The sequence below is a fragment of the Phyllostomus hastatus genome, unplaced genomic scaffold (assembly GCF_019186645.2).
Source record: "Phyllostomus hastatus isolate PE091 unplaced genomic scaffold, TTU_PhHast_1.1 phas_contig_37, whole genome shotgun sequence".
Lineage (NCBI taxonomy): Eukaryota > Metazoa > Chordata > Mammalia > Chiroptera > Phyllostomidae > Phyllostomus > Phyllostomus hastatus.
The window spans coordinates 520,579-548,098 of record NW_025333867.1 but is presented as its reverse complement, the minus strand read 5'-3'; the positions used below and the strand labels follow the sequence as shown (position 1 = coordinate 548,098).

Genomic DNA, 27,520 nt, shown 5'->3' with positions numbered 1-27,520 from the left:
CACTGGCCCCGCCCCATCCCAGATGAACCTATCGGGTCCCTTCCCTTCCCAAACGCACCCTCACCCACATAGTTCCGCCAACTTCCCCAGAATCGTTAAGGCAGCTTGGCAGTAACACTGGCTCGGCGCTGGTGTCCAGAAAGAGGTAAGTACTGACCCGGGGCCCGAGGTCGCCTATGGGATGCTACCATCCTTGCGGGGGTGGCCGCCCGCTGTAGGGAGACTCCATATCTGTTAGCTTGTCTTCGTAGCATCAGTGTTATTCTTTTAATGGTATTTCAAGTTGAGAATGACCTTCAGTGCCCTTCTGAAATGCACAGCCTTCTCCTCCCCTGGAAGGCCCAAGCTGCGTCACCTAGGCGGGTGTGTGTCCCCGCGTCCCCGCGCGTATGCACGCTGTATACACACCGCCACCCTGGCTGCTTCTAGGTTACAAACGTACTTAGGAAGACCTCTAAGTGGGCTTTGCTTATTTGCTGAACGCTTTAGAAACGCAAATCCTTTGTCAGTGTGGTGTTAAACTAAGTGTTTTTGGAGAATAACTTTGCACTATTATTTTCTGAAAACTTGTACATTTAGGTCTTCTATGGACATTTTTAATTTTGCTTCTTATCCGTGGAACATGCTAGGTACCAAATTCATGTAGGATACAGAGTTTTTCCAGAAAGAAAGAAAACCTTAATCAAATATTTAAAATAAAACTTACTGCAGACCAGTTTTGTTGAATTATGCAATAATATTTCAAAGTTCGAACCTAGACTTCATACTCTTTGAAGGTTACGGTATTGTAGATGAGGTAATACATATGCTATGTTTGGGCTTTGTTTGTAACTATTATTTTAATCATCTTTGATACCATTAACTTTATTATTCAAGATCATCATTGTGAACACCATTTTTTTGCTTGTGTCCTCAATATTGTACCGTGAATTTTCGTCTTCCCTCTGCTAACTGTATGTGCTTAAAAACTTATCTGGCCAAGCTCTGTTTCTGCTCCTGGCTGACTGGTTAAAACATCATGGGGTTAGGAGTGAATCTGCATCTGCTCAGCTGGGCTTCTTTTTTTGTTCTTTTTGGTTTTGTGATTTTATTTTCCTATTTATTTTGTTTTATTGAATCTGTTGGGGTGACATTGGTTACCCCAATAAAATTATCTGGGTTTCAGGTATACAATTCTACAATACATGATCTGTATATTATGTGTTTACCACCCACTCAAGTGTCCTTCCATAACCATTTATCTCCACTTTACCCTCTTCTACCTCCCACCACCACCTGCCTTTCTGCTGGCAGTCACCAGACTGTTGTCTGTGTCCGTCTTTTTCTTTCTTTTTTTTTTTTTTTTTTTTACTTAATCCCTTTACCCTTCTCACCAAGTCCCCAATGCCCACCTCTCTGACAGCTGTCAGTCTATTCTCTGCATCTGTTTCTATATTGTTTGATAGTTTTCTTCATGCATTAGATTCCATATATAAGTGAAATCATATGTTACTTGTCTTTCTCTGACTGGTTTATTTCACATAGCATGATAGTTTCCAGGTCCATCCATGCTTCATTGTTAAATCAGTGAGTGCAAAGGCTGTTTCTGGGCACTGGAAAACAAACTACTAACTTCTTTGTGTGTACTTTACCCCCTTGGATCAGTCTTATGCTCTCTTCTGTCTTGTATTCCTTTTATTTACCTCTTGCCTGTGGCAAAATTTACATGGCTATTTGGGCTCAGGCACACCTCATTTTACTGCACTTTATTTCACTTCACAGGTGTTGCAATCTTTTTACAAACTGAAGGCAAGAGCCTCCACCAGCAGAAAGATTGCAACTTGCTCTGTTGCAAAATTGCTGTGCTCTGAAACCAGCATTATCTCTTGGGTATGTTTGTATTTAATTTGAATTGCTACAGGTAGCATGCTGGATAGTAGTTTCCTTTACCTTTATTTTAAATTACTGCAGTTAGCTTCTGTATTGATTTCTTATCTAGGGATCATTTTGGAAACCACTAACCATTTGCAGCCAGCTTGCTTGGGGCAAGTATAGGGAAAATATTTATAGAGAAACACAGGTTGGGAATAATTAGAAATCAGTCTGCCTATTTGTAGTCCTTTGCAGGTCATTAATTTCCCATCACTTCAGTTGCACGTGAGTGCAACAGCAATGAGATCCAGTCAGAAGGAGTTTGAAAATGCAGTGAATCAGGTAAAACTGTTGAAGAAGGATCCAGGAAATGAAGTGAAGCTAAAACTCTATGCACTGTATAAGCAGGTAAATGCCTAAGGTCTGATATAATTTAGAGACATTATGAGCAAATGGCTCCTCAAATAGATATGCTATATGTTTTACTGAAATTCAGCTTTAATATTTTTAGGGTTTGTTTTGCTGCCTTTTTTGTTTAAAGACTGTATTAACCTAAAAATAAAATGCCAAAGTGAGAGGCAATTTTGTGTTCAACACTGAGTATCTAGCTCCCGTATATACAAGGAAATCAATTGGCCTGTTCCTCACAGTCAACTGTATCTGGAGCTCCCATGGGGAAATAGTAATACGTCAGGAGATGTCCAGTAGAACCCCTGGGCCTCCTCATTCATCATCAGACTCTCCTCTCATCTTCAGCATTTCTTGGTGGGGGTTCTCATTTCTATTTTCCCTCTTGAATTTTGGGCACTCATTCCTCCAACGACCCTCCTCCTTGGAATAGACACATTGGTTGATGCCTGTTGGGCCTCTCCTCCTCCCTTTAGGGTCCTGCTTCTTCCTTTGGCCTCCCCAGCCTGCTTCTAAAAACACTGTGGCCTGTTTTGTCTTCCTTTCTTCCTGGGCATTGTAAACTTTAAATGCTATGTCCCCCAGCTGAGAGGGACTCATTCCCAATGCCCCATCTATACGCTAGAGTTTCTTTCTGATATCTGGGGCACTTTGCCCAATAAAAGTCATGTTCATCATCTGCACATTCTCTGGTGCCTGTGGATCAGTGTCAATATGCTTCCTTTTAGTCTGATAGATCCGTTGTAAAAATTCAGAAGGATCCTCATTTGGCTTTTGCTGAAGGGCCTATACCATATTTGGGCTCTTTAGCTTGGACACCCCCTTCTTAAGTGCTTCCAGTACACACTTTTTGTAATGTTTCAGGAAGGCTAGGCCCCTACTATTTGGATTCCAGTTAGGCTCTGTCAGGGGAATTGCCTCAACTGAATTGAGAGTTCCATTGAGATCCTCTTGTTGGAGATATTGGGCCTCTTCATTAGGCCTGTTTATAACCAGCCATCTCTCATATGCAGTTAACAAGATATTTAAGAGAGCCTATACATCTGCCCAGTTTGGATGATGAGTGACAAAAATGGAGGTGATAAGATCTGCCATTCTCTGAGGATCATCTTTATTCGAGGGGTTAGAGTTCTTCCAATTCAGTAAGTCTCAAGAGGAGAACAGAGTATGGGCCCAAAAGTGGTACCTTTGGGTACCTTTGGGATATTGACTCAAAGGGCATTGGTTTGCTCTGAATTGGCTCTCTGGTCTAATTGGGTGCCCTGACAGGTCTTCGGTGGGGCGACCTCTCCCCAGTTATACAGGGGTGGAGCCATTGGCTCTGTAGTCTCTTCATTTGGCAGCTTGTGAAGGGGATGGCAAGGAAGCTCCCCCGTGCCACCCATCCTTGGTCCCCTGGGTTCAGAACACTGATAAAGTTTATCTCCTCTTTCTCCCTTCCCTCCTGTGTTTTACCATCAGGGGGAGGTTTTGAGGCCACTTCCCTTCTTTGTACCATCAAGCGATCCTCTGACCTTGACAAAACCCTATTATATAACGACATAAATGCACTGACATAATGAATTTCATCCCATCTAACTGTTGGCAATACTGTTCCAGCTGCATAAATGGTACAGCAACTCAGGGAACCATACATGGGCCACTTTTCCCCACAATCCAAAACATACGTAGGTCAAACAGTATTACAGTAATAAACCAGTGCCTCCTTGGACTTAGGGATAATGGCAGTACATACTCCAGTCCTCCAAAATTCTACCCAGTGGGCTACCCCTCGGGACCAGCATAGAACCATCCCTATTGGCCTAGATGTACAAGTCCAAAGCTATGACTGAAAGAATGCAGGTAAACTGGCAACATATAAGCAAAACCCACAACTCCATTATTCCAGGCAGTGCTCACAAGCAAATTTTCTGCCAAGCAAGGTCACTTCTCAGAGCCCATCCCCTTCCCTGACCCATTTCCTTTCTATCTGCCAGGCATATTTAGGCATTCAATGCCCTCAAAAGGTATGTAGAGAAAAATTCTCAGAGACTGGGAAACTCCACAGTCCCACTCCCACTCCTGAGGGGGTCAGCCTGCTAAAGCCAATTATCACCATCCCTTTGCTGTCGCCATTGCTGTTACAGAACCCCACCGATGCTGTTCTAGAACAGTTGTGGGGTTCAATTGCCTGCCACCAGGAAGCATGACTCTCAATGCAAGAGTTCAGTGAAAAAGAAAAGGGGTTGTTTATTTAAAGGCTATACAGATTTAGATAATGGCAGATATGTGCCATTAAGTCCCACCCCCTTTTAAAACCACCCAAAACGTGTAGTCCTACCTCCCTTTGCCAAACCAGGCTAGTTTCAGAACCTGCCAGTACGTTACTGCCTTTCAGAAAAGCACAAGTCCACAGATCAGCATTTCCCATCACGGTTCAGCTCCAAACATCCCTCACAAATCTGGGTGGCGAGGTGGGTCCCCCAGGCAGTTCCCCCAGCTGTGCCACTGTCTTGTCCAGGCGGACTCGAATCTGGGTGTCTGGGCAGGTTCCCCTCAGCTATACTGCCAGCTCCAGCAACTCACTCGACTTCCAACTTTCAGGCCTTCTTTCTCTTATTTCAGATTATGTGACTCTTTTCTCTTTCAGCCTGCTCTCATTTAAATGCTCAGCGTGGAACTACCTGCATGACTGCATATCTGGCCCCTCTTGTGATGTGTTAGTATCTGCCATTTTTGCCAGTTCCCTGTGTCTTTCACTTTCTTTTGGTTGCCATCTTTAGTCAGGGCAAAAATTCTCAGTGATGCAGGGACATCCAAGGAGGGTATCTGCCGCCTCTCTCTCACACGGGTGCTCTATAAACTCTCTGCCTCGTCTACAGCCATAGCACCCTGAATGCCAATCTCCCAATCTCAACTGTAAGCTCTCCCTCCCGCCCATATCACAAGCCCCTGAAGTTCTCAGTTATGTACACAATTGGCCCTGAGCCGGCCACCCTCTTCCCTTCAGGAGGGCACAGCTATTAACTTGCCATTGTTATGCAATGCATTTTAACTGCTGTATCATCCACTCCCCCACCCCTCAATTAAGGACTGTGGGGGCTGTGCTCTGCACCCCATTACATACATACCTGTGTTTATATATTGTACTGTTAAATCCTGTTAAGGCAAAAACCCTTCAGGTTCTTTCCTGAGTAAGAGACTTAAAAGATGTAACAACCAAATTTGTAGACCTTATATGGCTGTTGATTATAATAAATCAACCGAAAAAGTTGTTTTGAAAAAATTGGGGAAATTTGAAAATGGACTGAGTAGTAGGTGATACCTAGGAACTGTTGTTAATGATATCATGGTTATATAAGAAAATGTCGTAGTTTTTTTAGGAATGCATACTATGTAGGGGTGAAATAATAATAGTGTTTGGGAGTCACTAAAATAAAGCAAAAAAGAAAGAAAAGAATGGAGGGAGCAAGTATGGCAAAATAATAGTTGTTGAATTTGGGTGATGAGTATTAGGAATTCATTATAATATTTTTGTGTATGTTTGAAAATTTTTGTAACAAAATTTAAAAATGTAAGTTTAAGTAGCAATATCCAAAGACTACCCTGGAAGTCAACCCCTCTGGGCTTCTGTGTGTTACCTGTTTTTTTCTTTCTGTGATTGCTATGAGCCTCTCCTACTTTCATATGAGTGTGTATAGTAAAGAATTTAACTTTGTCCAAAAAGAGGTCTGGCCTTTGCCCTTGGCTTCTGGGCAAAGTTACCTTAGATTACCTAATATCTAAACCTAGAACACCTAATATCCAAACCCTTGAAATGCTGTGCCTGATAGGAGTGTCTTTGTTTACAGTCTAACAGTGATTTAGAGTGGGACTGGCCACAGGGTAGTAGCAACCTACTGTGTTTTAGGGTGGGGCTTCATTTACATAATTAATTGAAGTGGAGCTTGAATTGAAAACTCTGAACACTGAGGCCTGAGTGGGCTTTTCTGGTGGATGATACTGCATGTATATTGTCACTCAGTTCTAGGAGAGGTACACTGTCCTGACTCCACAGTGGGGGCAGGAGGGTATCCATCCCTAGACTTCACCTTACGCATCTTCTCCCCTGCTGATGTTGAACTGTAATCTTTCCTGGTAATAAACTATAATCATGAGTTCTGTGAGTTATTCTAGCAGATTACTGAACCTGAGGGTGGTACCACAAGCGCCCAAACCTTGCACTTGGCATTGCAAGTAGGGGAAGTCTTGTGGACTTCGTTGCCTCTAATTTCTCAGGTGGTTAACTCTTGTGGAGTCACTTTTGTCTCTTTGTCTTTGGTAAGTCTTAGCCTCATTTACTGCCTTTGTTTTTCAGAGCTCTTCTTTCCTCTTTAGCTGATTACATTATAATATTTAACATTTTTAATATGGTTATTATGTGGAGTTTTAATCACCATTTCTAAAATGTAGTTGACTAGGATATTTAATTCATCTGAAAACATTCACTTCGCCTACTGTCAAACAAGTAAAGTCTAGTTGTTTTTTGCTTTCTACTCACATGTCCCTTAGATTGGTTCCCTACGGGCCAGGGGTTCTGACAGCCTCACCCTACTCTCTCGGCTACAACTCCATTGCTCAGTTACCAGAAATCCACCACTGAATTAGTGGTAGTGTTTTCTACCTTTGAGTGGGCTTTCAGAGTATACTGTGGGTTTCTGAATGTTTGTTGGCTAATTACCTTTGAATATTGTTTGCTTGAATATTTTAATTGTGTGTGAAAAATGTGATCATTGACTTAAAACTAATGAACTATTAGAATTTTTGGAAAGTGCTTTCCTACCACCTTTTGCAGTATTTTCATATGTAGGCAGTTATAACTTATTTGAAGGACTCATAGCAAATGGAACATTTTGTCTTCCTCCAGGCTTCTTTCTGTTGTTTGTGCCTTTTTAGCAACAGTATCAGATAAACAAGGGGAAAGTTCAGATTGTTTTATATACCTTGTGAAACTATTTGGTAGGGAAGGCACATTCATCCTAGTTGTGTGTTTTACGGATCTTAAAATTTAAGGTTCCAATCTGCATGGACATTTGTCTAATAATTGCTCCTGTCCTTTTCACAGGCCACTGAGGGACCTTGTAATATGCCCAAACCAGGTGTGTTTGACTTTATCAATAAGGCTAAATGGGATGCATGGAATGCTCTTGGCAATATGCCCAAGGTAAATTTATTTGTTATTTTACTTTTATTTTACTTCCTGTACTCCTAAAGGAAGTTGGGTGTTTCTCATTATCAATCCATTATAGACGGAAACTTTAAGATCTTCATGTAACTCTTGAGTCAGAACCTCTGTTCTTTCTTCATTGCAAGGTGCTACTTATTAGTATAGTAAGTTTCTCAAAATGCTTATTCATTGACCATGGGCTTAAGTTATTTGTCATCTTCTCTTCAGGAAACTGCCAGGCAGAGCTATGTGGATTTGGTGTCCAGTTTGAGTTCTTCCTCTACGTCCTCTAGCCAAGTGAAGCCTGGAGCAGACAGGAAACAGCAGGAATATGAAAACCTGGTGGTGACCTCTGAGGACGGCATCACAAAGATCATGTTGAACCGGCCCACCAAAAAGAATGCAATCAACACTCAGGTGACATTACCTTCCCTGGGGGTTCTTCCTCCTTTTTTTCCTTCTCCTATTACCCTCAGAATTAGTGTTTCAGCATCATTTCCTATTTTTGTGTTATCTTGTTTGATTTGTGCAGGAAGATTAGAAATTGCGACTACTTCTTTATACAACAGAGCTAGGCCTTCATTATTTAGAATTTGTGAGCTTCAGGTAGGTTCTACATGCCAAAAAGGAACTACAATTTTCCCAATGGTAGAAGCACAGATAGACTAAATAAATGAAACCTACACTAATATAAGAGGATGTGTGTAGAGGTTCTCTAAGGTTGGTATAGATTGCCCCCAGAAGTATCTTCATGTCACTTAGACTTGAGAGTGAGTGATGTTCTACCTGTATGGAGCTTTATTTCCTATAAGTAGAAGGAGAAAGGAGAGAAGGACTTCATCTGAAACAGATCATAACTTGTCTCTGCTTGAAATGTGCTACTTCACAAGGGCAACTTTAGTTTCTGAATCTGTCATTGAACTAGAATGATAATAAAAATAAGCACTTTATTTCTTTCATCTTGAAAAAAATTATAGGGAGTTAATTGGATGTTTGGTGCCGAACTAGTAGTAAAATTTGAGAGGGCTATAACCCCTTTCATTGGGTTTATCATCTACATCATAGTAGAAAGAGTATACTAATTTAAAATAGTCTTAAATAAGAATTTCATAAAGTTGGATGTGCCATTCAATTAATAAAACATTTGGTTCTCAAAACTGTTTTCCCTTTTATCCTGAGTCACTTCTGTGTTATCATGGTAATGACAGTAGTGCTAGCTACTCATTACAGAGCTTAATATGTGTCAGCCCTTTTTATGCAAAGGTTTGTTTAGTTCCCACAAGGAGCCTACTGTTATTATTTAACAATAAAATAATTAGAGTAAGTGGTAACTTGTTCAAATTCACTCAACTAATATGCAGGAGAACCTGACTTGAAACCCCAATATATCTACCTCCTAATCCTGGTTCTTGCCAGTTACCCTGTTGTGCTGTATCATCATAACTATAATAATACTAAAATGACTTCCTCATTCCCTCCCTCAATGAAAATGATTTTATCTTTATTCATATATTTTGAAGTTTATGCATTCTTTTCTCATTGTCTGTGTATCTATAAATATCAGCCCTCTTCATCATTCTCTCCCACACTGAAGTCTTATCTAAGGTAGAAACTATACCTGTGTTAAATGCATTAAAAGCTATAACAAGTACACATCCAAGATTTTCAGAAATATTGCTGATTTAAAATATTGGGCCTATTGTGCTTCACTATCCTTACAGTGTCTTAGAAATCCCAGCCTTTTAATACTCATTAATATTTCCCAGACTGCCTGGGATACTTGTGTTCTTTCTTCAGGTTGCAGTTGAAAAACTGCTTTGGGGAAATTTTACTCTGGGTACCTCCCATTCTGTCTACCCTACATAAGTATCAGCTCCTTCTCTGAGCTCCTCTGCTTCTTTGTACTTCCCACCCAGTTTAGAGTTACCTCTTCTATTACTTCCAAAGACTCAAGGATTGTGTCTTATTCACTTTTGGCAAAAAGTGGAGCCCTGGCTGGGTTGCTCAGTTGGTTGGAGTGTCCTGAAGCAATCGATTGATATTTCTCTCTTTTCCTCTCTCTCTAAAATCAATAAACGTATTCTCAGGTGAGGATTTTTTAAAAAAGTGGATACATTCTCCCAGCATCTACTGTAGCACTTGGTACATAATACAAGTTGTATTGTAAAAGGAATGACAATTCTTTCAAGTTTATTGGGCTGGCTTTTTGATCATTTAAATACAACCAATATAAATGTTTGGCACTTTGCAGAGAATAGGCTTGCAGACTGACATTTGGTGAATCTACTGGGTGATAGTTATCATTTTCAGGATTTCTTTTCCCTTTTTCCCCCTTTCATACAGACGTATCAAGAAATCATTCTTGCACTTAAAGCTGCAAGCAAGGATAACTCAGTCCTAACTGTTTTAACAGGTAAGACATTTTCTTAAATTATTTTTTTAAGCAGGAGAAAACCAAATATTAATATATGTGCATGGGGAATCCACACAGATATGATAAATCCATGAAAATTTCAAAGACAGTGAAGCAACATTGGGTAAAGAAGACATTTTGGACAAAGGACAAAAGAAGGGTAATGGTGTATTAGATTTCAGAAGTGAGAATGGGCAATTTCAAGTAGTTGAAGAAGAACAGAACCTTTCTTAGGTTTCTTAATTAAATATTTATTTTGAGGGATTTCCTACTAGATAAGAAATTAAGTATATAAGCTCTAAGATCTTTTTCAGTAATAGATACTCTAATTCCTAAATATATGAAAAATTTAATAGACACAAAATTGATGTCTATAAAAAGCAGATACATATTGGTAAGAAATATACTATTGGTACTAAAATTCGGTACTTAACAAAGGGGATGGTCTTAATGTAAGAAAGATAATCTTTGCAGCATTACTTATAGTTGTGAAAATGTGGAAACATTCTAAATTAGGGAGTTCCAGCCAAGATGGAGGCACAGTAGAAATGTTTCACTTCCTCACACAACCAAAAGAAGGATAACAATGAATTTTAAAACAGTAAACAACCAGAACCACCAGAAAATCAAATAGCATGGAACTCTGGCAATCGAAAAGTTAAAGAAACATTCATCCAGACTGGTGTGTTGAGACAAAGGAATGTGGCCCAAATGAAACAACAGATCAAAACTCCAGAAAAAGAGCTAAGTGATAAGGAGATGGACAACCTCTGATACAGAGTTCAAAACACTGGTAATCAAGATGCTCACAGAGTTGACTGAGCTTGATCACAAAATGAAGGAAGAAATGAAGGCTATAAAAGTGAGATGAAGGAAAATGTGCAGGGAACCATCATGAAGGGAAGGAAACTGGAACTCAAATCAATAATTTGGAACAAAAGGAAGAAATAAACATCCAATTGGGACAGAATGAAGAAAGAAGAATTCAAAAAAATGAGAGGCTTAGGAACCTCTGGGACAACTTTAAGTGTTTCAACATCTGAATCACAGGGCTGCCAGAAGGAGAAGAGGAAGAGCAAGAAATTGAAAACTTATTTGAACAAATAATGAGGGAAAACTTTGACAATCTGGTGAAGGGAATAGACTTCCAGGAAATCCAGGAAGCCCAGAGAGTCCCAAAGAAATTGAACCCAAGGAGGAACACACCAAGACACAACATAATTAAGTTACCCAAGATTAAAGATAAGGAGAGAATCTTAGAAGCAGCAAGAGGAAAGGAGAGAGTTACCTACAAAGGAATTCCCATCAGACTGTTAGCTGATTTCTCAAAAGAAACCTTACAGGCAAGAAGGGACTGGAAAGAAGTATTCCAGGTCATGAAAAGCAAGAACCCACATCCCAGATTGCTCTATCCAGCAAAGCTATCATTTAGAATGGAAGAGCAGATAAAGTGCTTTCCAGATAAGATAAAGTTAAAGGTGTTCATCATCACCAAGCCCTTATTATATGAAATGTTAAGGGGACTTATTTAAGAAAAAGAAGACCAAAACTATGAACAGGAAAATGACAATAAACTTAAAACTATCAATAACTGAACTTAAAAAAAAACAAAAACAACTAGAACAGGAACAGAATCACAGAAATGAACATCACTTGGAGGGTTATCAGTGGGGAAGGGGAGGGAGGAATGGGGTGGATGAAGTACAGGGTATAAGAAGCATAATTTGTAGGCATAAAATAGACAGGGGGAAGTTAAATATAGTATAGGAAATGGAGAAGCCAAAGAACTTATATGTACAACCCATGGGCATGAACTAAGGAGGAGGAGGAATGCTGGAGGTTGGAGCAGTGCAGGGTAAAGGGGGGATATAGGGAAGAAAAAAATTGGACAACTGTAATAGCATGATCAATAAAATATACTTTTAAAAAAGAAAACATCCCAAATTATGTTGCCATATTAGAATAATAAAGCAAATTACAGAATACCCACTACTGTATAAAAGACAAGCATTAAAAAGTATAATTGTGTAAAGACCAACAATATAGAAAATGTTTAAGATATAATAAAAAAACATTAGAAATTATATCAGTGCTGTGATTATAACTGGAACATATGATGGATGCCCATGGACCTGAATGGATGAGAATAAGGAAAATGAAGGTTTGGATTTGGAAAGGGCACCGTGCTTAGTGGGGACTCAGATCAACTTGAGGTTAAATCCTGGATTCATGCCCTACTACCTATGGGTGACCTCTCATTTTGAATGGAGAAGTCAGTGTTTTATTAACCCTATTGAATGGTTGAGAAGATCACATGAGATGATGCAGGTAACAGGCATGGCACACAGCAGAAACTTGTTAGAAGTTGGCCTGGCAGAAGCAGGAGTGATTTTTTTTCTTTATCATTAAAAGTTGTAAAATAAGTATTATCTAGAGGTACCAGATAGCTTTTATTAAAAAGCAGAGGGGAAGAGAGAGAAATCCAATAGCTGATTCTAGGGGATGAATGAAAGCAAAGAGTTGAAGGGGCCCTCATAGTCCATGTGATTGCCCAGGTAACTTAGGAGAGTGAAGATGAGAAAAACAGTAGTCTAGAAGTAGCATTTGTTTAATACTGGAGAATGTTTGATATTTTCTAAACTATTTTTTTAATATAAGTATAACATAGGCACATGGTTTTTACAAAACCAAAATGTATGAAAAGTACATGACAAAACTAAATCTCACTCTCCGTGGAACCCCAGTCTTGCTCCCTAGGAAAATTCAGTTCTCCTTGATGCCTTTCAGGAAGAAAGGCATATACTGTCCAAGCATGTGTGTGTTAGTTTTCCTCCACTTTTTTTAAAACAGAAAAGGAAGCATACAACACATAAATATACCCAACTTCCTTTCTTAACATTCCCTGGAAAACTGTTCCATCAGTACCTACACATCTAAGTTTTTCTCTTCAGGGCTACAAAGTACTAAATTTTTTGAATTTTATCATTGATTTCATCATTCCTCTATTGAGGAACATGTAGATTATACTTAGTCTCTTGCTATTAAAATGGTGTTGCAGCCCCGGTGTCAGTTGGTTGGGCTCAGTGGCTCAGTTGGTTGTAGCATCATCCTGTAATCTAGCGGTCCCAATTTTTTTTTGGCACCAGAGACCAGTTTCATGGAAGACAATTTTTCCACAGAAGTGGGGTATGGTTTTGGGATGAGTCAAGCACATTACATTCAAACTCACCACCTGCTGTGCGACCCAGTTCCTAACAGTCCCAGACCAGTACTGCTCCATGGCCCAGAGGTTGGGGACCCCTGCTGTAATCAAAAGGTTGTGAGTTTGGGCCCTGGTCTGGGTGTGTACAATAGGCAATCAAATGATGCCTCTCTCTTGCATCGATGTTTCTCTCCCCTCCTCTCCCTCTAAAAGCAGTGAAAAATATTCTTGGGTGAAAATAAAAAAAATAAAAAGGTGTTGCAGTGAATAAACTTGGATGTATGTCTTTCAACTAACATGCAAAAATATCTATAGCAATATTCTATATTGCTAAATTTTACTTTTAGTATTACTGAAAGTAAAATTGTCAGTTTAGTAACAATGTTAATAATGTTTAATATTTATATACTGGTAATACTTTCTGCTTGCCAGGCACTCTAAACACTTTAATTCTCTTTAAGTTTTTCTTTTAATTTCTTAATTTTTCTAAGGTTTCTTGCAACAGTGCTATGAGAGTAGGCCCTATTATTACTCTACTTTATAGGTGAGAAAATTGAAAGATAAGTTTTGAGAAATAGTGCCTTTATTGGTTATTTTCTATACTTCACTTTTGGCTTCTGTTTCCTCTGATCTAAGCATTACTTAATAGTAGTTCCTTTAATTTCTAGAAAGTTTCCATTTCTGTTTTTAATTCCTAGCTTTATTCATTATAATCAGTGATTATCAGTTTTACTAATTTTAGTTTTTTAGAATATATTAAAGTTTTGTATATATTGCTATCTATTGACATCTCTGTCTTGAAAATAAAGTAGACAATGGCCCATTTTTTTGATCATCCAGAACTTCAAAAGTAAGTTCCATGCTATTTTACATATGTGATAATCTACAATATAATAAGTTATATGAAAAAAAAATTAAGTAAGTTTTCTTTACTCTTAAGGTATAGTGTTTAAAATATGTCAGTTGGACATATCTTTCTGATTTATATATACATTTAGATTCTCCAAAATTCTGTTTTTTCCTTATAATGACTCTGTCTTGGGCTGAAAAAAAGTGAATTAGGGGCATCTTAATAGATGTTTCCTGTTGTGTTTCTGTCAATTTCTCCTTTATGTAAAAAAAAAAAAAAACAGCTTTTGCTTTAAAACAAGTTTTTATCTTAATGATACTACAAGATTTATAGTTATGCCTTCACTGTGGAGTTTATTCTTTATTACCAATGGCCATCTAGCTTATTTAATGCTTTTCACATTGAAAAACCAACCTTCTCAAATATTAATACCATAACACCTGCTTCAGTACTGTTTACATTTGTCTGCGAACCTGTACCCATCTTTTAACTTTACATTTTTCTGGATTTTTTTTTTTATTGACTGAGTTTTATGCAGATGTTTTGGGGTTTTCTCCTTTGATGCAGTCTGAGTTTTTCTTGTAATGGGCCATTTACCTATTTAGACTTGTATGTATGAGAGAAATGTTGAGTTTTAGTTGTAGTGTCCCACATGCTTTCTATTTATAATGCTTCCTTTGTTATTTTTTATTTCATAGTCTGTATTGTGTATTCTCTTTGTGTTTTACTTCTCATAGTTTGGAAGTTTGTTTTTTTTTACTGCTTTTAGCAATTACTTCCATGTGTTTATATGGTATACGTCAATATCTCTAGCTTGTATATTCCCTTTGGACAGTATCTGTCGGTTGTCTCTATGAAGGGCAAGGAAGTGAACATGAATTTCCTGACATCCTTAAACTTCTCTTCCAAGCGTATGGTCTGTTAAATAAAGCCCCAATTTTTCTGGCATTGAATGTTGCTGGGGAGAAATTTGAGGCTACCATTAATTTTGTTTTTAGCCCTTAAAAATGATGTTAAGATCATTTTTTTCTCTAGATGGCCATGGAATCCTTTTCCATTTGTATCACTTTTTCCTAGGCAATGCATATATTTTAAAAACTGATTATTAAGGCCTTATTTTAAGTTTTCTTTGATAATATCTCTGAATGTTTTGGTTTCAATTGATCTGTTCTCTTTGAGAGAAATTCTAGTTATGAAAAAGAAATGTCTGGTCTGCTGGGTCTGTTACCTGTTATTTTCTCTGAATTCTTAATGCTGTTCTCTTCCATTTATTTTGCTCAGTTGTCTCAATCCTGTACTCCAGTACCCTCATTGTATTTTTAGCAATGTTCCTCCTTCTTTCGCTGCTTCTGATGGCCTCATTTTTTAATGATTTTCTCTTTTATTTTTTTCCTGAGCTCTTAGACACCTTTTCATTTCTTTCTATGGTTCATCACTTCTATTTTGAATCCACAGGACATCTAAGTTCCTAATGTTTTATACATACACACACACACACACACACACACACAAATATATTTAGAAGATCGCCATAAAATTTGGGGGGGGGGGATTTATTGCTCACAATATTATTGAAAATACTATTTATGACATTATTTGCTCCTGGTGGAAACAGGAAAAAAATTGAGGAATAAATTTATTATGTAATAATATTATCGAAATCAAATATAGCTCTTTGCTTTTCAGTACCCCACATATAACTGTGTAAAGCCCTGCTACAAAAAGAAATGTTCATTCTTTAAATCTTATCTTTGAAACTGGCCCTCGAGCCCATTCCATTGCAATCTCCATTTTTTGCTTTGGTCTCTCCTGACATTTGTATAATTAAATCCTCATATATTTCTCAGGCTTTATCTGACTTTGCCTCCTTCAGCTCTGTCTTCCCTAGGCTCAGGTAGCACAGCCTGCACCTGATTTCCCCCTGTCCCTGGTTGCACCTCTAATATCCTTTGCTGATTCATCTTCTCTGTAGCCATCACATGGGAGAGTTCCTGAAGGTTTAACCCCAGGCACTCTTCTTTCCTTGCTCTATGTCCTCCTTGGACCCTCTCATTTACGCCCACACTTCAACAAAAGTCTTATATATATGCCAGTGATTCCTGTGTTAGTATCTCAGGACACTCCACAGGGCTCCAGACTGGTATACCCACCTGGTACTTCATAATGGGTACTTCACATCTCACTGCCTGGATCTTTTTCAGTTTTCCATATCACAGTGGTGGCTCCACATCTACACTATTATGTAGATCAGAATCCTGACATTCATTATTGACCCCTGGCCCTTCCTGGCCTCCCGAGTCCAGTCTAATCTCATTTCACTTTATCAATCTTTCTGGAATCAATCCTTTTTTTTTCCTGTCTTTTCTGCACTAGTACAAGCCACCATGGACTCTTGTCTGAACTGGTGAGTCCTGTCTAGTCTCTCTGATCCTCTTTTGCCCTCCTCTCTCCCATGCCCAGTACAATCTCTTCACTACATTCAAAACTCTTAAGTGGGGACTTCCGGCCAAGATGGAGGCATAGGTGGACTCACCGTACCTCCACACACAACCAAGATTAGAACAACAACAATTTAGAGTCAGAATAACACCCAGAACTGATAGAGAATTTATCTGAATGGAAGTCAGACAGCCAAGGAGTTGAAGTAGACTCATTCATCCAGACCGGTAGGAGGGGTGGAGAGGAGCAGCCGGGTGCGGATCGCCGCAAGGAGAGCAAAGAGAATTGGGCACACAAGGCAACTGGGGGCACGTAAGGCATCTGGGGCGCGAGAGATTGCAGCGGGTGGACCCTGAGTACGCAAACAGCAGCTGGCAGGACCCAGTGAGGCGGCAATTGTGGAGCAGGGCAGAGCGTGCAACCCAGGATCCCAGGGAAGGGACTGAGGTCCCATGGAGAACGGAGCTACCGCCATTGTTTCCTCCCACCCCACCCCCCACACACAACATCACAATCTAGCGACTGGGGTGCCCAGCCCTGGTGAACACCTAAGGCTCCGCCCCTCACCGTAACAGGAGCAACCAGACCAAAAAAAAAAAAAAAAGAGAGAGAGGGAGAGACATGTCTCAAACAGAAGAACAGATCAATGCCCCAGGACTCATCATTTTAAGCGACCGAGAGATAGCCAATCTATCAGATGCACAGTTCAAAACACTGGTGATCAGGAAGCTCACAGAATTGGTTGATTTTGGGCACATATTAGATGAACAAATGCAGGTTACCGTAAAAGAAGTGAAGGAAAATGCACAGAGAACCAGTAGTGATGGGAAGAAAACTGGGACTAAAACAATAGAGTGGACCAGAAGGAAGAAAAAAACAACCAAACAGAAAAGAATGAAGGAATAAGAATTCAAAAAAACGAGGAGAAGCTTAGGAACCTCCAGGACATCTTTAAACGTTCCAACATCCGAATTATAGGGGAACCAGAAGGGGAAGAGGAAAAGCAACAGATTGAACACATATTTGAACAAATAATAAAGGAGAACTTCCCCATTCTGGCAAAGGAAATAGACTTCCAGGAAATCCAGGAAGCTCAGAGAGTCCCAAAGAAGTTGGACCCAAGAAGAAACACACCAAGGCACATCATAATTACATTAGCCAAGGTAAAAAATGAAGGAGAGAATCCTAGAAGCAGCAAGAGGTAAGGGGACAGTAACCTACAAAGGAGTTCCCATCAGACTGTCAGCTGATTTCTCAAAAGAGACCTTACAGGCAAGAAGGGGCTGGAAAGAAGTATTCCAAGTCATGAAGGACAAGGACCTACATCCCAGACTGCTCTATCCAGCAAAGCTTTCATTTAGAATGGCAGGGCAGATAAAGTGCTTCTCAGATAAGGTCAAGTTAAAGGAGTTCATCATCACCAAGCCTTTATTTTATGATATGTTAAAGGGACTTATCTAAGAAAAGAAGATAAAGAAAAAACATGTGTAGTAAAAGGACAGCAAACTCACAAATATTAACAACCACACCTAAAGCAAAACCAAAAGAAACTAAGCAGACAACTAGAACAGGAACAGAATCACAGAAATGGAGATCACATGGAGGGTTAGCAACAGGGGAGTGGGAGGAGGAGAGAGGGGGAAAAGGTACAGAGAATAAGTAGCATAGATTGTAGGTAGAGAATAGACAGGGGGAGGGTAAGAATAGTAAGGGAAATGTAGAAGCTAAAGAACTTATAAGTATGGCACATGGACATGACTAAAGGGGGGGGTGTGGGTGGGAGAGGGTGTACAGGGTGGAGGGGAGTAAAGGGGGGAAAATGGGACAACTGTAATAGCATATTCAATAAAATTTTTTTAAAATATATTTTATTGATTATGCTATTACAGTTGTCCCATGTTTAATTAATTTTTTAATTGAATGATACCAATGACTAATTTTACCTTGTTGGGTTACCTTCTTGAGTGATGATTGTATTGTATTCCTATAAATATTTTGGGCTTCAAAAAAAAACAAGTACCTTGACCATATCAAAAAAAAAAGAAAAAGATACCATTGGTGGAGCTGCTGCTTCATTAAATTAATTCAGCTTTCCTTAAAGTTTTCTCATTAGGGAAATTGTCTTTCCTTCCATTTAAATAACAACATTTAAGCATTTGACATGATATAAGAACTAAGTTCCTAAATTGCATTAATTCTAAGCATCCCATGGAGTTACCAGGATAAGAAGTTTTACCCTGGATTTGTTCTTATTTAATATGAGTATGCAACATATTACTATGATGTATTACTATAATATGGTAATGCTTTGCACCCCTGAGTGAAAAACAAAAGGATGCACGGTGAAATTTTTATGAGAACTGGACAGGAGAAATCTTAGATACTTCCTATGTTTGTTCTATTTTCTATTAATATGGCAATTTTTAAAAGTTGTGCATTACAAAACATCAACTCTGGCATTTGAATTAATAAATAAAAAGAAAGGTGCCCTCCAAAAAAAAAAACAAAAAAAAAAACTCTTAAGTAGCACCAAGACAATTCAGTGGAGAAAGAAAATCTTTTAACAAATGGTGCCAGAACAACTAAGTTTCTATATGGGGGGAAATGAACTTCAATCCTGTCTTACACCCTACACAAAAATGAATTTAAAAATTATCTAAACATAGAACACAAATATAAAGCTTCTAGAACAGAACAATGTCTTGTGACCTTGGAGAAGGCAGAGATTTCTTAGGCAGGACAGAAAAAACATTAATTATAAAAGAAACAATTTACAAATTAGACTGTCAAAATGTAAAATGTCTGCTTATCAAAAGACAATAGTAATAAAATGAGCATAAAGCTACAGGCTGGGGAAAAAATATTTGCTGTGCATAAATCTCATTAAGGACTAATGTTCAGAATACGTAAAGAATTCCTACAAATTAATAAGATGAACTACCAGATTTTAAAAACTGGATAAAGATTTATACACTTCATTAAAAAAATGAAATGAAAAGGTGCTCAATGTCATTAATCATCAAAGAAATATACATTAAAACTACAATGTAATATGTCACCCACTAGAACGACTAAAATCCAAAAACAAGCAATACCCAATATTGGTGATAATGTGGAGCAACCAGAGCTCTTAGGCATTTCTGATATGAGAACACTTTGGAGTATTAGTTGGCAACTTGTTAGCATTACACATCAGCCCAGTGACACACCTATCCATGCCTAGGCAATTACTGAAGGTAAATTAAGGATATGTCTATTAAAAATTTTGTACAAGAACAATCATAGTGCCGTATTTCACAGTAGCCAAAAACCAAAAACAACAAAAGGTCCACCAATCAGTGGATAAGTGAACATGTTAACTATTCATACAATGGAATGCTGCTCAGCAATAAACAGGAATGAATAACCGATACACACAGAAAACACGGTGAATCTTTAAAATATGGTTGAGCAAAGAAGGTAGACACAAAAAAGTACATATTGTATTGCTTTATCTAAATAAGTTCTGTATAGGCGAGACTATGGAGACTGAGGCCAGAGAGCCTCAGGACAGGATGAGGTGGTATTATGTCTGCGAAAGAGCTTAAGGGAACTTTTTCTGGGATGATGGAAATGTTTTATCTCTTGTTTTGGATTGTGATCACACACGTATTTACAATTATCAAAAATCACTGAGCCGAGTCTTTAAAACTGGTCATTTTATTGTATGTATCATACTTTAAAACATTCAAAAAGAAAACACCACTATGGCTCTTCGAAGGAAGGAGCTACAAAGACTCGCGTGCTATATCCTGCCTATCCTCATCCTACACCAGTTTCTTCCCCGGGGCTTCTCCTGCTCTGGCACAATGGCACTGCTTTGCATCATAAACACCGGGCCTACCCCCTCCACAGAACCTTGGCATGTGCTATTTCCTCTGCATGAATATTCTTCCCACACCTTTTTTTCTAGTTAACCTTGCCTGTCCTTCAGATTTCAGTTCAGTTGTTTCTCTCTTAGAAAAGTCCCTTACCTAAGCTCCCTTGATTAGACCAAATCCCCTGTGACATATATGCACATCATCATCATATACCTTTCCTTTGTATGATAGTTCCATTGGTTACATTTATTATTAACACATTTGTTAATGTGTTATAAAATCAGTGTCTGTTTTACTCATTAATCTGTACATTGGGGCAAGAACCAGAGCTGGGTCACCGGTGTGTTTCTAGTGCTTAGCATAGAGCCTGGTACATAGTAGATACTCAATAATTATAAAATGAATAAATGGTGAGTTTGTGATTTTAATTACAGGAAATGGTGACTATTACTGTAGTGGGAATGATCTCACTGACTTCGCTGGCAAAATAGAGGAGAAAGTTAAAAATAATCTTGATATGGTGAGGTAAGAGTACCATTTGTCTGATCCTAAAGGGTTCATCTGTATTCATCAAACTGGTATTTAGTTAAACAAAAGTAAAATAAATACTTTTTGTGTCAGTGTAATTAATTATGACCTTGAACATGCATATTTCTCCAGACTGCCTCTTTCAATAGGTAATTCATTCTATCACTTTAACTTCTGTTACCTGCTCATCCTGCTGTCCTACATGAGATTTGATTGGAAAACATAAAAGTAAACTGTAGTAAATAAGGTAAATAGAATTCTCTCATATTGAGGAGAGGAGTTTAGCAAATTATCATCCAGCCAGAGGAATGCATGACTTCCATGATTGCTGGTTGTAGAATACTTCGAAGTAGTCTCAAAAAGCACAGAAGATATAAGGCTTCTCTCTTCCCATTTTGTTTATCCCCTCTGAGCCTGTCCCTCTGAGTTCTAATGTTGGAGTGTATGCCTAGTCTGCCATCTGAATCTCTAAGTCTACAGCTGGGCTACAGTCCTGACCTAACTGCCCAGAATACAATATTTGAACCAAGGTCAAATTATAGGGCTCACTGTGAGCTTCCATCAGGTGCCATTCAGATGGGTGTCCTGGATGAATCTGGTGTGACAAGATGGGGAGGTGCTGTTGGCGATATGGAAACATCCAGCCTAGCCAGAAACTTTTGTTATTCTAGAGTCCTGCTGTCTTGCCTATACTTCAGTAATGCTGCTTTGGAACATTAAAACATGCTTTTGTATTTATTTGTAGGATTTTTGTAAACAGTTTTATAGATTTTCCTAAGCCACTGATTGCAGTGGTAAACGGTCCAGCTGTGGGAATCGCCGTCACCATCCTTGGGCTATTTGATGCTGTGTATGCCTCTGACAGGGTACGTTAGTTCCCAGAAACTTATTAATGCAAGTAAGAATGAGATTCTTTGAATTCTCCTGTATTGTTGCTAGTAGTAAACGGATATTTTTTGTTGTTGTTGAATGGACTAAATTTAAATTTTTCCAAAGAATTATGCTAATTTGACTCATTTTGCGTTTTTAAGTTGAATTTTTCTAAACATCGAGCATGTTGAGAGCATTGTTTCAACTCTTGTTTCTATATTTTAATCTAATTATACAACAGACATTTAATTTTCATATTACCGTAAAATAGTCCAGAGACCTTGAAAACTTGCTGGGGGAGGGGAGAGTAGCATCTTTGCAGGTTATACAAGTAGATTATTTGATACTTTTTTCCCTAAGTAAATGAACTCTAGAATTTAGAATTTTAGAATATGAAGATGACTTTAGAGCATTATCTGCTCTTACTCCCTCCTTTGCAGATAAGAAAACGTAAGCTCAGAGAAGTTTCTTGCCCAAAATACAATTTAGTGTTGTGTTCACCATTGAATTACATAGATTTTTAATTTCTGTTTTTACTTCAGTATCAGTATATATCAGTAGAATGTATCAGTATCAGTAGAAAATAAAACTTTGAAAAATAAGGAAAAGTACAAAGAAAAAAGTTAAAAATTATTTCTTACCACTCAGAGATAACCAGTGTTAACATTCGTTTTTTTTTTTAATTTTTAAAATATGTTTATTGATTTTAAAGGGAGAGGAGGGGAGAAACATTGATGTGAGAAAGAAACATCACCTGGTTGCCTCTCATACACACCCCAATAGGGAATTGAACCCACAACCTAGGGATGTGCCTTGACCAGGAATTGAACCTGCAACCTTTTGGTGTATGGGGTGACTCTCCAACCAGCTAAGCCACACTGGTCAGGGCAACATTTGAGTTATTTAACATATTAATTTAACCAGTCTCTGACTGTTGGAACCCTTGACTGTTTTCAATTTTTGTCATTAGAAGCAAATATATGATGAATGTTTATCTTAGAGCTCTTACCCTAGAATGTTTACTGTGGAACTAATAACCACTTGCAGGGTTATCCGATTTTTAGAGTGATGCTTGTTTATGTGATGGTAAGATTTGCTGATCTACAACCTGGTGGGAAACTTGTGGTTTTTACCACTCACGAGATTCCTAGTTGTGCTTGGAGGTGTTTTCCCCACTGATTGATAGATGGGACTGTATAATAGTGCCCTTCACTCTTTGGTTTATCTTTTCCGGATCCCACTTAACCATGTGGGCAAGTTGGCATATCTGATTCTTACTAATAATTTTCCCATAATGGGAGCAGATGAAATCCTAGGAGCTACATGCCTAACTTTTATAAGTGGAAGTTTCTGCTCAAAGGCAAAACTCAATAGTGCTTGGTCACATTCTTTGTGTTAAATGACCAATTAATTGACCTGCTTTGAACAGGGATGGCATGAGGAATACCTGGCCTGAATTTCGGGTCTCATCCTTCATTACTTTTAGGGGAAATATCATATTTGAACCTTGTCCTGATTTGCCCACTGTAATGGAAATGACTATCATATACATTATTTTTTTTAAGATTTCTAGGACTTCCATCTTCTGATATAAATTGGAATTAAAATTGAAATTAGAGAACATATATGTAAATATATATTTAAAATGTACTTATTATATTAAATATAAATATAAGTATATACACATTTTTAATGCTAAGATTTGGCCCAAAGTAAAATACCTAACAAATAGTGACTATTGCTAAGAGTTCACCCAAATGAATTAAAACAGGTTTTAATTTTAAATTAGGGAAAGATACAGAAGAAAGAACCAGTAGAGAAGAATTCTTTGAATAGGATTTATCATTATTAGCTTCATGAATAAACACCATATTAAATGGGGGTTAACATTTAACCCATATAACCAAATTATTCTTTATTATGAGTAATAGTGAATTCCTATTATTTTGTCGACAAATGGAACCTTTATTGTGTAAGTTAGTAAAAAAGTTGAAATCATAAAAATGATAAGTATTTGAGTAGTCACTCTATAATAGGCGTTCTGTCGGTACGCAGCGCAACATTTATGTAATGCCCGCAGCAGCCCCTTGAGAGGGGCCCTCTTCCCCAGTCCGAAGACGGGCGTGCTGGCACAGAGAGGTTAAGGGACGAGCAGAGCCACTGAGCAGGCTGACGCCAAAGCATTAGACTAAACCCTTAGCTACATCTACAGCTCCATTTCTACAGATAAGCTGAATGCATACTTATAACATGCTTATAAATAAGTTAAATGCTGCTTATCATCAGCTTTGTATGTACCTGTTTGTGGTTTTCTTGTTTCGGTTTACTGCTATGTTCCTTAGGCTGTGACTCCTCAGTATGTTTTCCTGAATAAGCTTTCTTTTAGGGGAAAGGGGAGAGAAAACATTGGTAACTTTTTACTTTATATTTTTATTATTTTGAGTGGTATGCTGCATAATTATATAATTACATCTTTTAACAATATTCATTAAAATAAAAACATAATATATGATTATGGGAAATGAAATGTAAATATTCTGTTTACATATTGTCAATATTCATCAAGAAGCACAGAGATATTTCTGAAATATTAAAAAAATGACTATATTTTAAATAACCAGTATCGAAATATTTTCCAGTTTAAAGCCAGTCAAAAAACCTCTGGGGCAAAATTTAGACAGATGACACTGAGAAAACTTTTTTTAATTCACTTAATAAAGGCTAATCTCTCTAATATATTTTTAAAATGCATCTAAAAACTGATAGGTCAACAACTTAATATAAAAATGGATGATGGAGAGGCATAAATAGCCTACAGAAAATAAAGTATAAATAGCTCTTAAAAACATACAAGGAAGACACCATTGAGAAAATGATTATTAACCACAATATATAAAGAATTCTTACAACTCAATAATAAAAAGATAAACTAACTTAAAAATAATGGGCAAAGTACTTATAATAGTTACTTCACCAAAAACATACAGATGACTAATAAGTTCATGAAAAGATGCACAACATTATTAATCATTAGGGAAATGTAAACTGAAACCATAGCAAGATACCACTACATACCTACTAGAACAGTTAAAGTTACAAAGACTAACAAGGTTTAGCTAGGATGTGGAGCAACTGGAACACATACATTGCTAATGGGAATGTTAAATGGTACAACCATTTGGAAATAGTTTAGCAGCTTCTTATAAAGTTAAACCATATAAACTTTTTATAAAGTAAACCAAAATTTACTGCACAACCCAACAATTCCACTCCTAGTTATTTACCCATGAGGACTGAAAACATGTTCCTGCAGAGACCTGTACACAAATGTACCTAACAATCTCACTTATAAAGGCCAAAAGACTGGAAATAATCCTGATGGCTTGAGCTAATGAAAGGATGAACAAATTAAGACATTCATACAATACTACTTGAAATAGGAAGGGACAAACTAGTAACATATACAACAAACAGTGACTCTCAGAAGCCTTATGCTCAGGATGAAAGCCTACAAAAGGATAAAAGGTTACACAGTATATGATCCCATTTATATAACTTTCTAGAAAAGTCAGTTTTAGGGACAAATATATCAGGTTGGGGTGAGAGGAATGAATGACTGCAGAGGGACACAAGGGAACTTTCAGGGATGATGGAAATATTCTGGATCTTGATTTTGGTGGTGTCTACATAACTATACATATGTTAAAAGTCATCAAACTGTGTACATTAAAACAGTGAATTTTGTAAGTATATAATACAACAATGATCCTAATTTTTTTTAATTTATTTATTTTTAGAGAGGGGGAAGGAAAGGAGAAAGAGAGGGAGAGAAACATCAACGTGTGGTTGCCTCTCGCATGCCCCCTACTGGGGACCTAGCCCGCAACCCAGGCATGTGCCCTGAATGGGAACCGAACCAATGACCCTTTGCTTCACAGGCCCGTGCTTAATCCACTGAGCTACACCATCCAGGGCAATAATACTAATTTTTTTAAAAAGTTTCTCAACTAAGTAAGTAATGATTTTTTAAAATCACTTACAAAAGTTATTATTTTTTATTTTTTTCTCTAAATAGGCAACATTTCATACTCCTTTTAGTCACCTAGGCCTAAGTCCAGAAGGATGCTCCTCTTATACTTTTCCGAAGATAATGGGCCCAGCCAAGGTAACCTTTGGAAACCTTAAAAAATAAATTTTAATGACCCATCTCTATTCCAAAAGTAATCTTATACTCTCTCTTCTTTCACTTGATAATTCAAACAAAAGAAAAACAAATTATCTGCTCCTCAACTCCTAAAAGTCTTAAATATGAAGAACCAGGCTATGGGAAATGTCTAGTATGGAGGGAGATTAGAAACTGTCTCTGCAGCTCCCCAAATCTGGGAAACTGATCATTCAGCTGGCTGGTAAGTGGCAGGGACATCACAAGTGGCACAAGCTGCATCCTCCACAGCTGGGTGGTATTCCTCAGGTAAAGGACCAGGGCTGTGCCAGCCTCCCTTGGTCTGCTGGACTCGTTCCTCTTCTTAAATTCTTCCTGGATAAGCATCATCTGCTGAAAGTGATACAGTGGCATCTTTACTTTCAGAATCATGTGAAGTACCAGCAGATGTGAGGCCCCAGGGGGTTTTCCACTTCCAGTCATCAGCTGGTTTCACCAGGGCATTAAGGCTCCTAGAGCAGTTAAGTGGCTGCTCAGACCTGTCACTGAGTTTATGGAAACATAATTGCCCACACTCTGTGTACATGGTTCCAAAGGGATCATGACAAGGCTCAGCAAACATTCTTCAAGATCTGAAAGGGGGAGTAGGAATCAAGCCTATTTTCATTGCTCTTAGGGTTTTGTTGTAAATATATATTTTTTTAATCTCTTTATTCTGTCACAGGCTGAGTTCACATTTCAAAGTTAATTTCTTAGTCTTGCTTTTCATTTCAGGCAATAGAGATGCTTGTTTTTGGAAAGAAGTTAACAGCAGAAGAAGCATGTGCTCAAGGACTTGTTACTGAAGTTTTTCCTGATAGTACTTTTCAGAAAGAAGTTTGGGCCAGGCTGAAAGCATATTCAGAGCTTCCCGCAAATGTTAGTATTCCTTTCTTTTTTTACTTGTATGAAACAGGGAAATAATCTTATTAACCTTAAGAGAATAAGCAACCCAAAAAAAATACTTGTTTGGCTTTGAGTACATCTAAATTTGCAATTAAAAATAACTGTAATAATGTTAGCAATTCTGATTTTTACAAAAACTTATCAAATAGGCATTCCATTTCTATGATATGAAGGCACAGGGGCAGTTCCTTATGGGGAAAACTTTGAGGAGAATTATAGGACACTTTTAGTCTTGAATCTAGTTGAGAAAGTAGATAAGATAGGTTGAATTTTAGGAGATTCTTAATGTAGCACTTTCATTTTCATATGTCATAGATAGCTAGTGACTGATTGCTCTTACATTTTTGTTGCTCAAAATTGTGGTCCTGGAACCAGAAGCTGTAGTACCTAAGGTGATTTGTATGCACATTAAAGTTTGAGAAGCACTGTCTTACATTACATATATATCGTAATGTATCACTGGATTAAATGAACAATGAAGAAATAAGAATTAGAATTTTAGAATACTCCCACTCTATTAGAATACCTCTTAAACCTATTGTTGATTTTTGTTTTTTATAGTCCATGAGAATTTCAAAACAGGTCATCAGAAATATGGAGAAAGAAAAGCTATATGCTGTTAATGCTGAAGAATGTAGTGTCCTCCAAGAAAGATTGTTGTCCGACGAATGCATAAATGCAGCCGTGAACTTCTTATCCAGAAAAGCAAAACTGTGATGACTACTAGAGGAAAGTTAAATGTTTCAAAGGAATGGATGTGCTATGATTTCTGATTTCTAATATTTCAAATAAATGAACTTCACTGTG

The 27,520-nt window shown here is 37.9% G+C and overlaps 1 protein-coding gene across 3 annotated transcripts; it reads left to right on the top strand.

The window, feature by feature from the left end:
- The first annotated feature begins 17 nt into the window (after window positions 1-17).
- ECI2 (enoyl-CoA delta isomerase 2) lies at window positions 18-27,520 on the top strand. 3 transcript variants are annotated; one of them, XM_045841691.1, is made up of 11 exons: window positions 18-145; window positions 1,762-1,869; window positions 2,097-2,259; window positions 7,343-7,441; window positions 7,673-7,861; window positions 9,788-9,857; window positions 20,643-20,733; window positions 21,482-21,602; window positions 25,682-25,771; window positions 26,543-26,686; window positions 27,275-27,520. In XM_045841691.1, exons 3-11 carry the CDS (start codon window positions 2,152-2,154, stop codon window positions 27,428-27,430), a joined length of 1,068 nt encoding a protein of 355 aa, XP_045697647.1. In that variant the 5' UTR covers window positions 18-145; window positions 1,762-1,869; window positions 2,097-2,151; the 3' UTR covers window positions 27,431-27,520. The 3 variants fall into 3 exon arrangements, with proteins under 3 accessions (XP_045697647.1, XP_045697648.1, XP_045697649.1); XM_045841692.1 differs by lacking the exon at window positions 1,762-1,869 and having other exon boundaries at window positions 20-145; XM_045841693.1 differs by lacking the exons at window positions 1,762-1,869; window positions 2,097-2,259 and having other exon boundaries at window positions 81-145.

Excerpts from the sequence above, each read along its gene's own strand:
- ECI2 (XM_045841691.1), top strand. The coding sequence starts at position 2,152 with ATGAGATCCAGTCAGAAGGAGTTTGAAAATGCAGTGAATCAGGTAAAA. Across the intron at positions 7,442-7,672 it reads CTCTTGGCAATATGCCCAAG|GAAACTGCCAGGCAGAGCTA; the intron begins GTAAATTTATTT and ends TCTTCTCTTCAG. Across the intron at positions 20,734-21,481 it reads AATAATCTTGATATGGTGAG|GATTTTTGTAAACAGTTTTA; the intron begins GTAAGAGTACCA and ends ATTTATTTGTAG.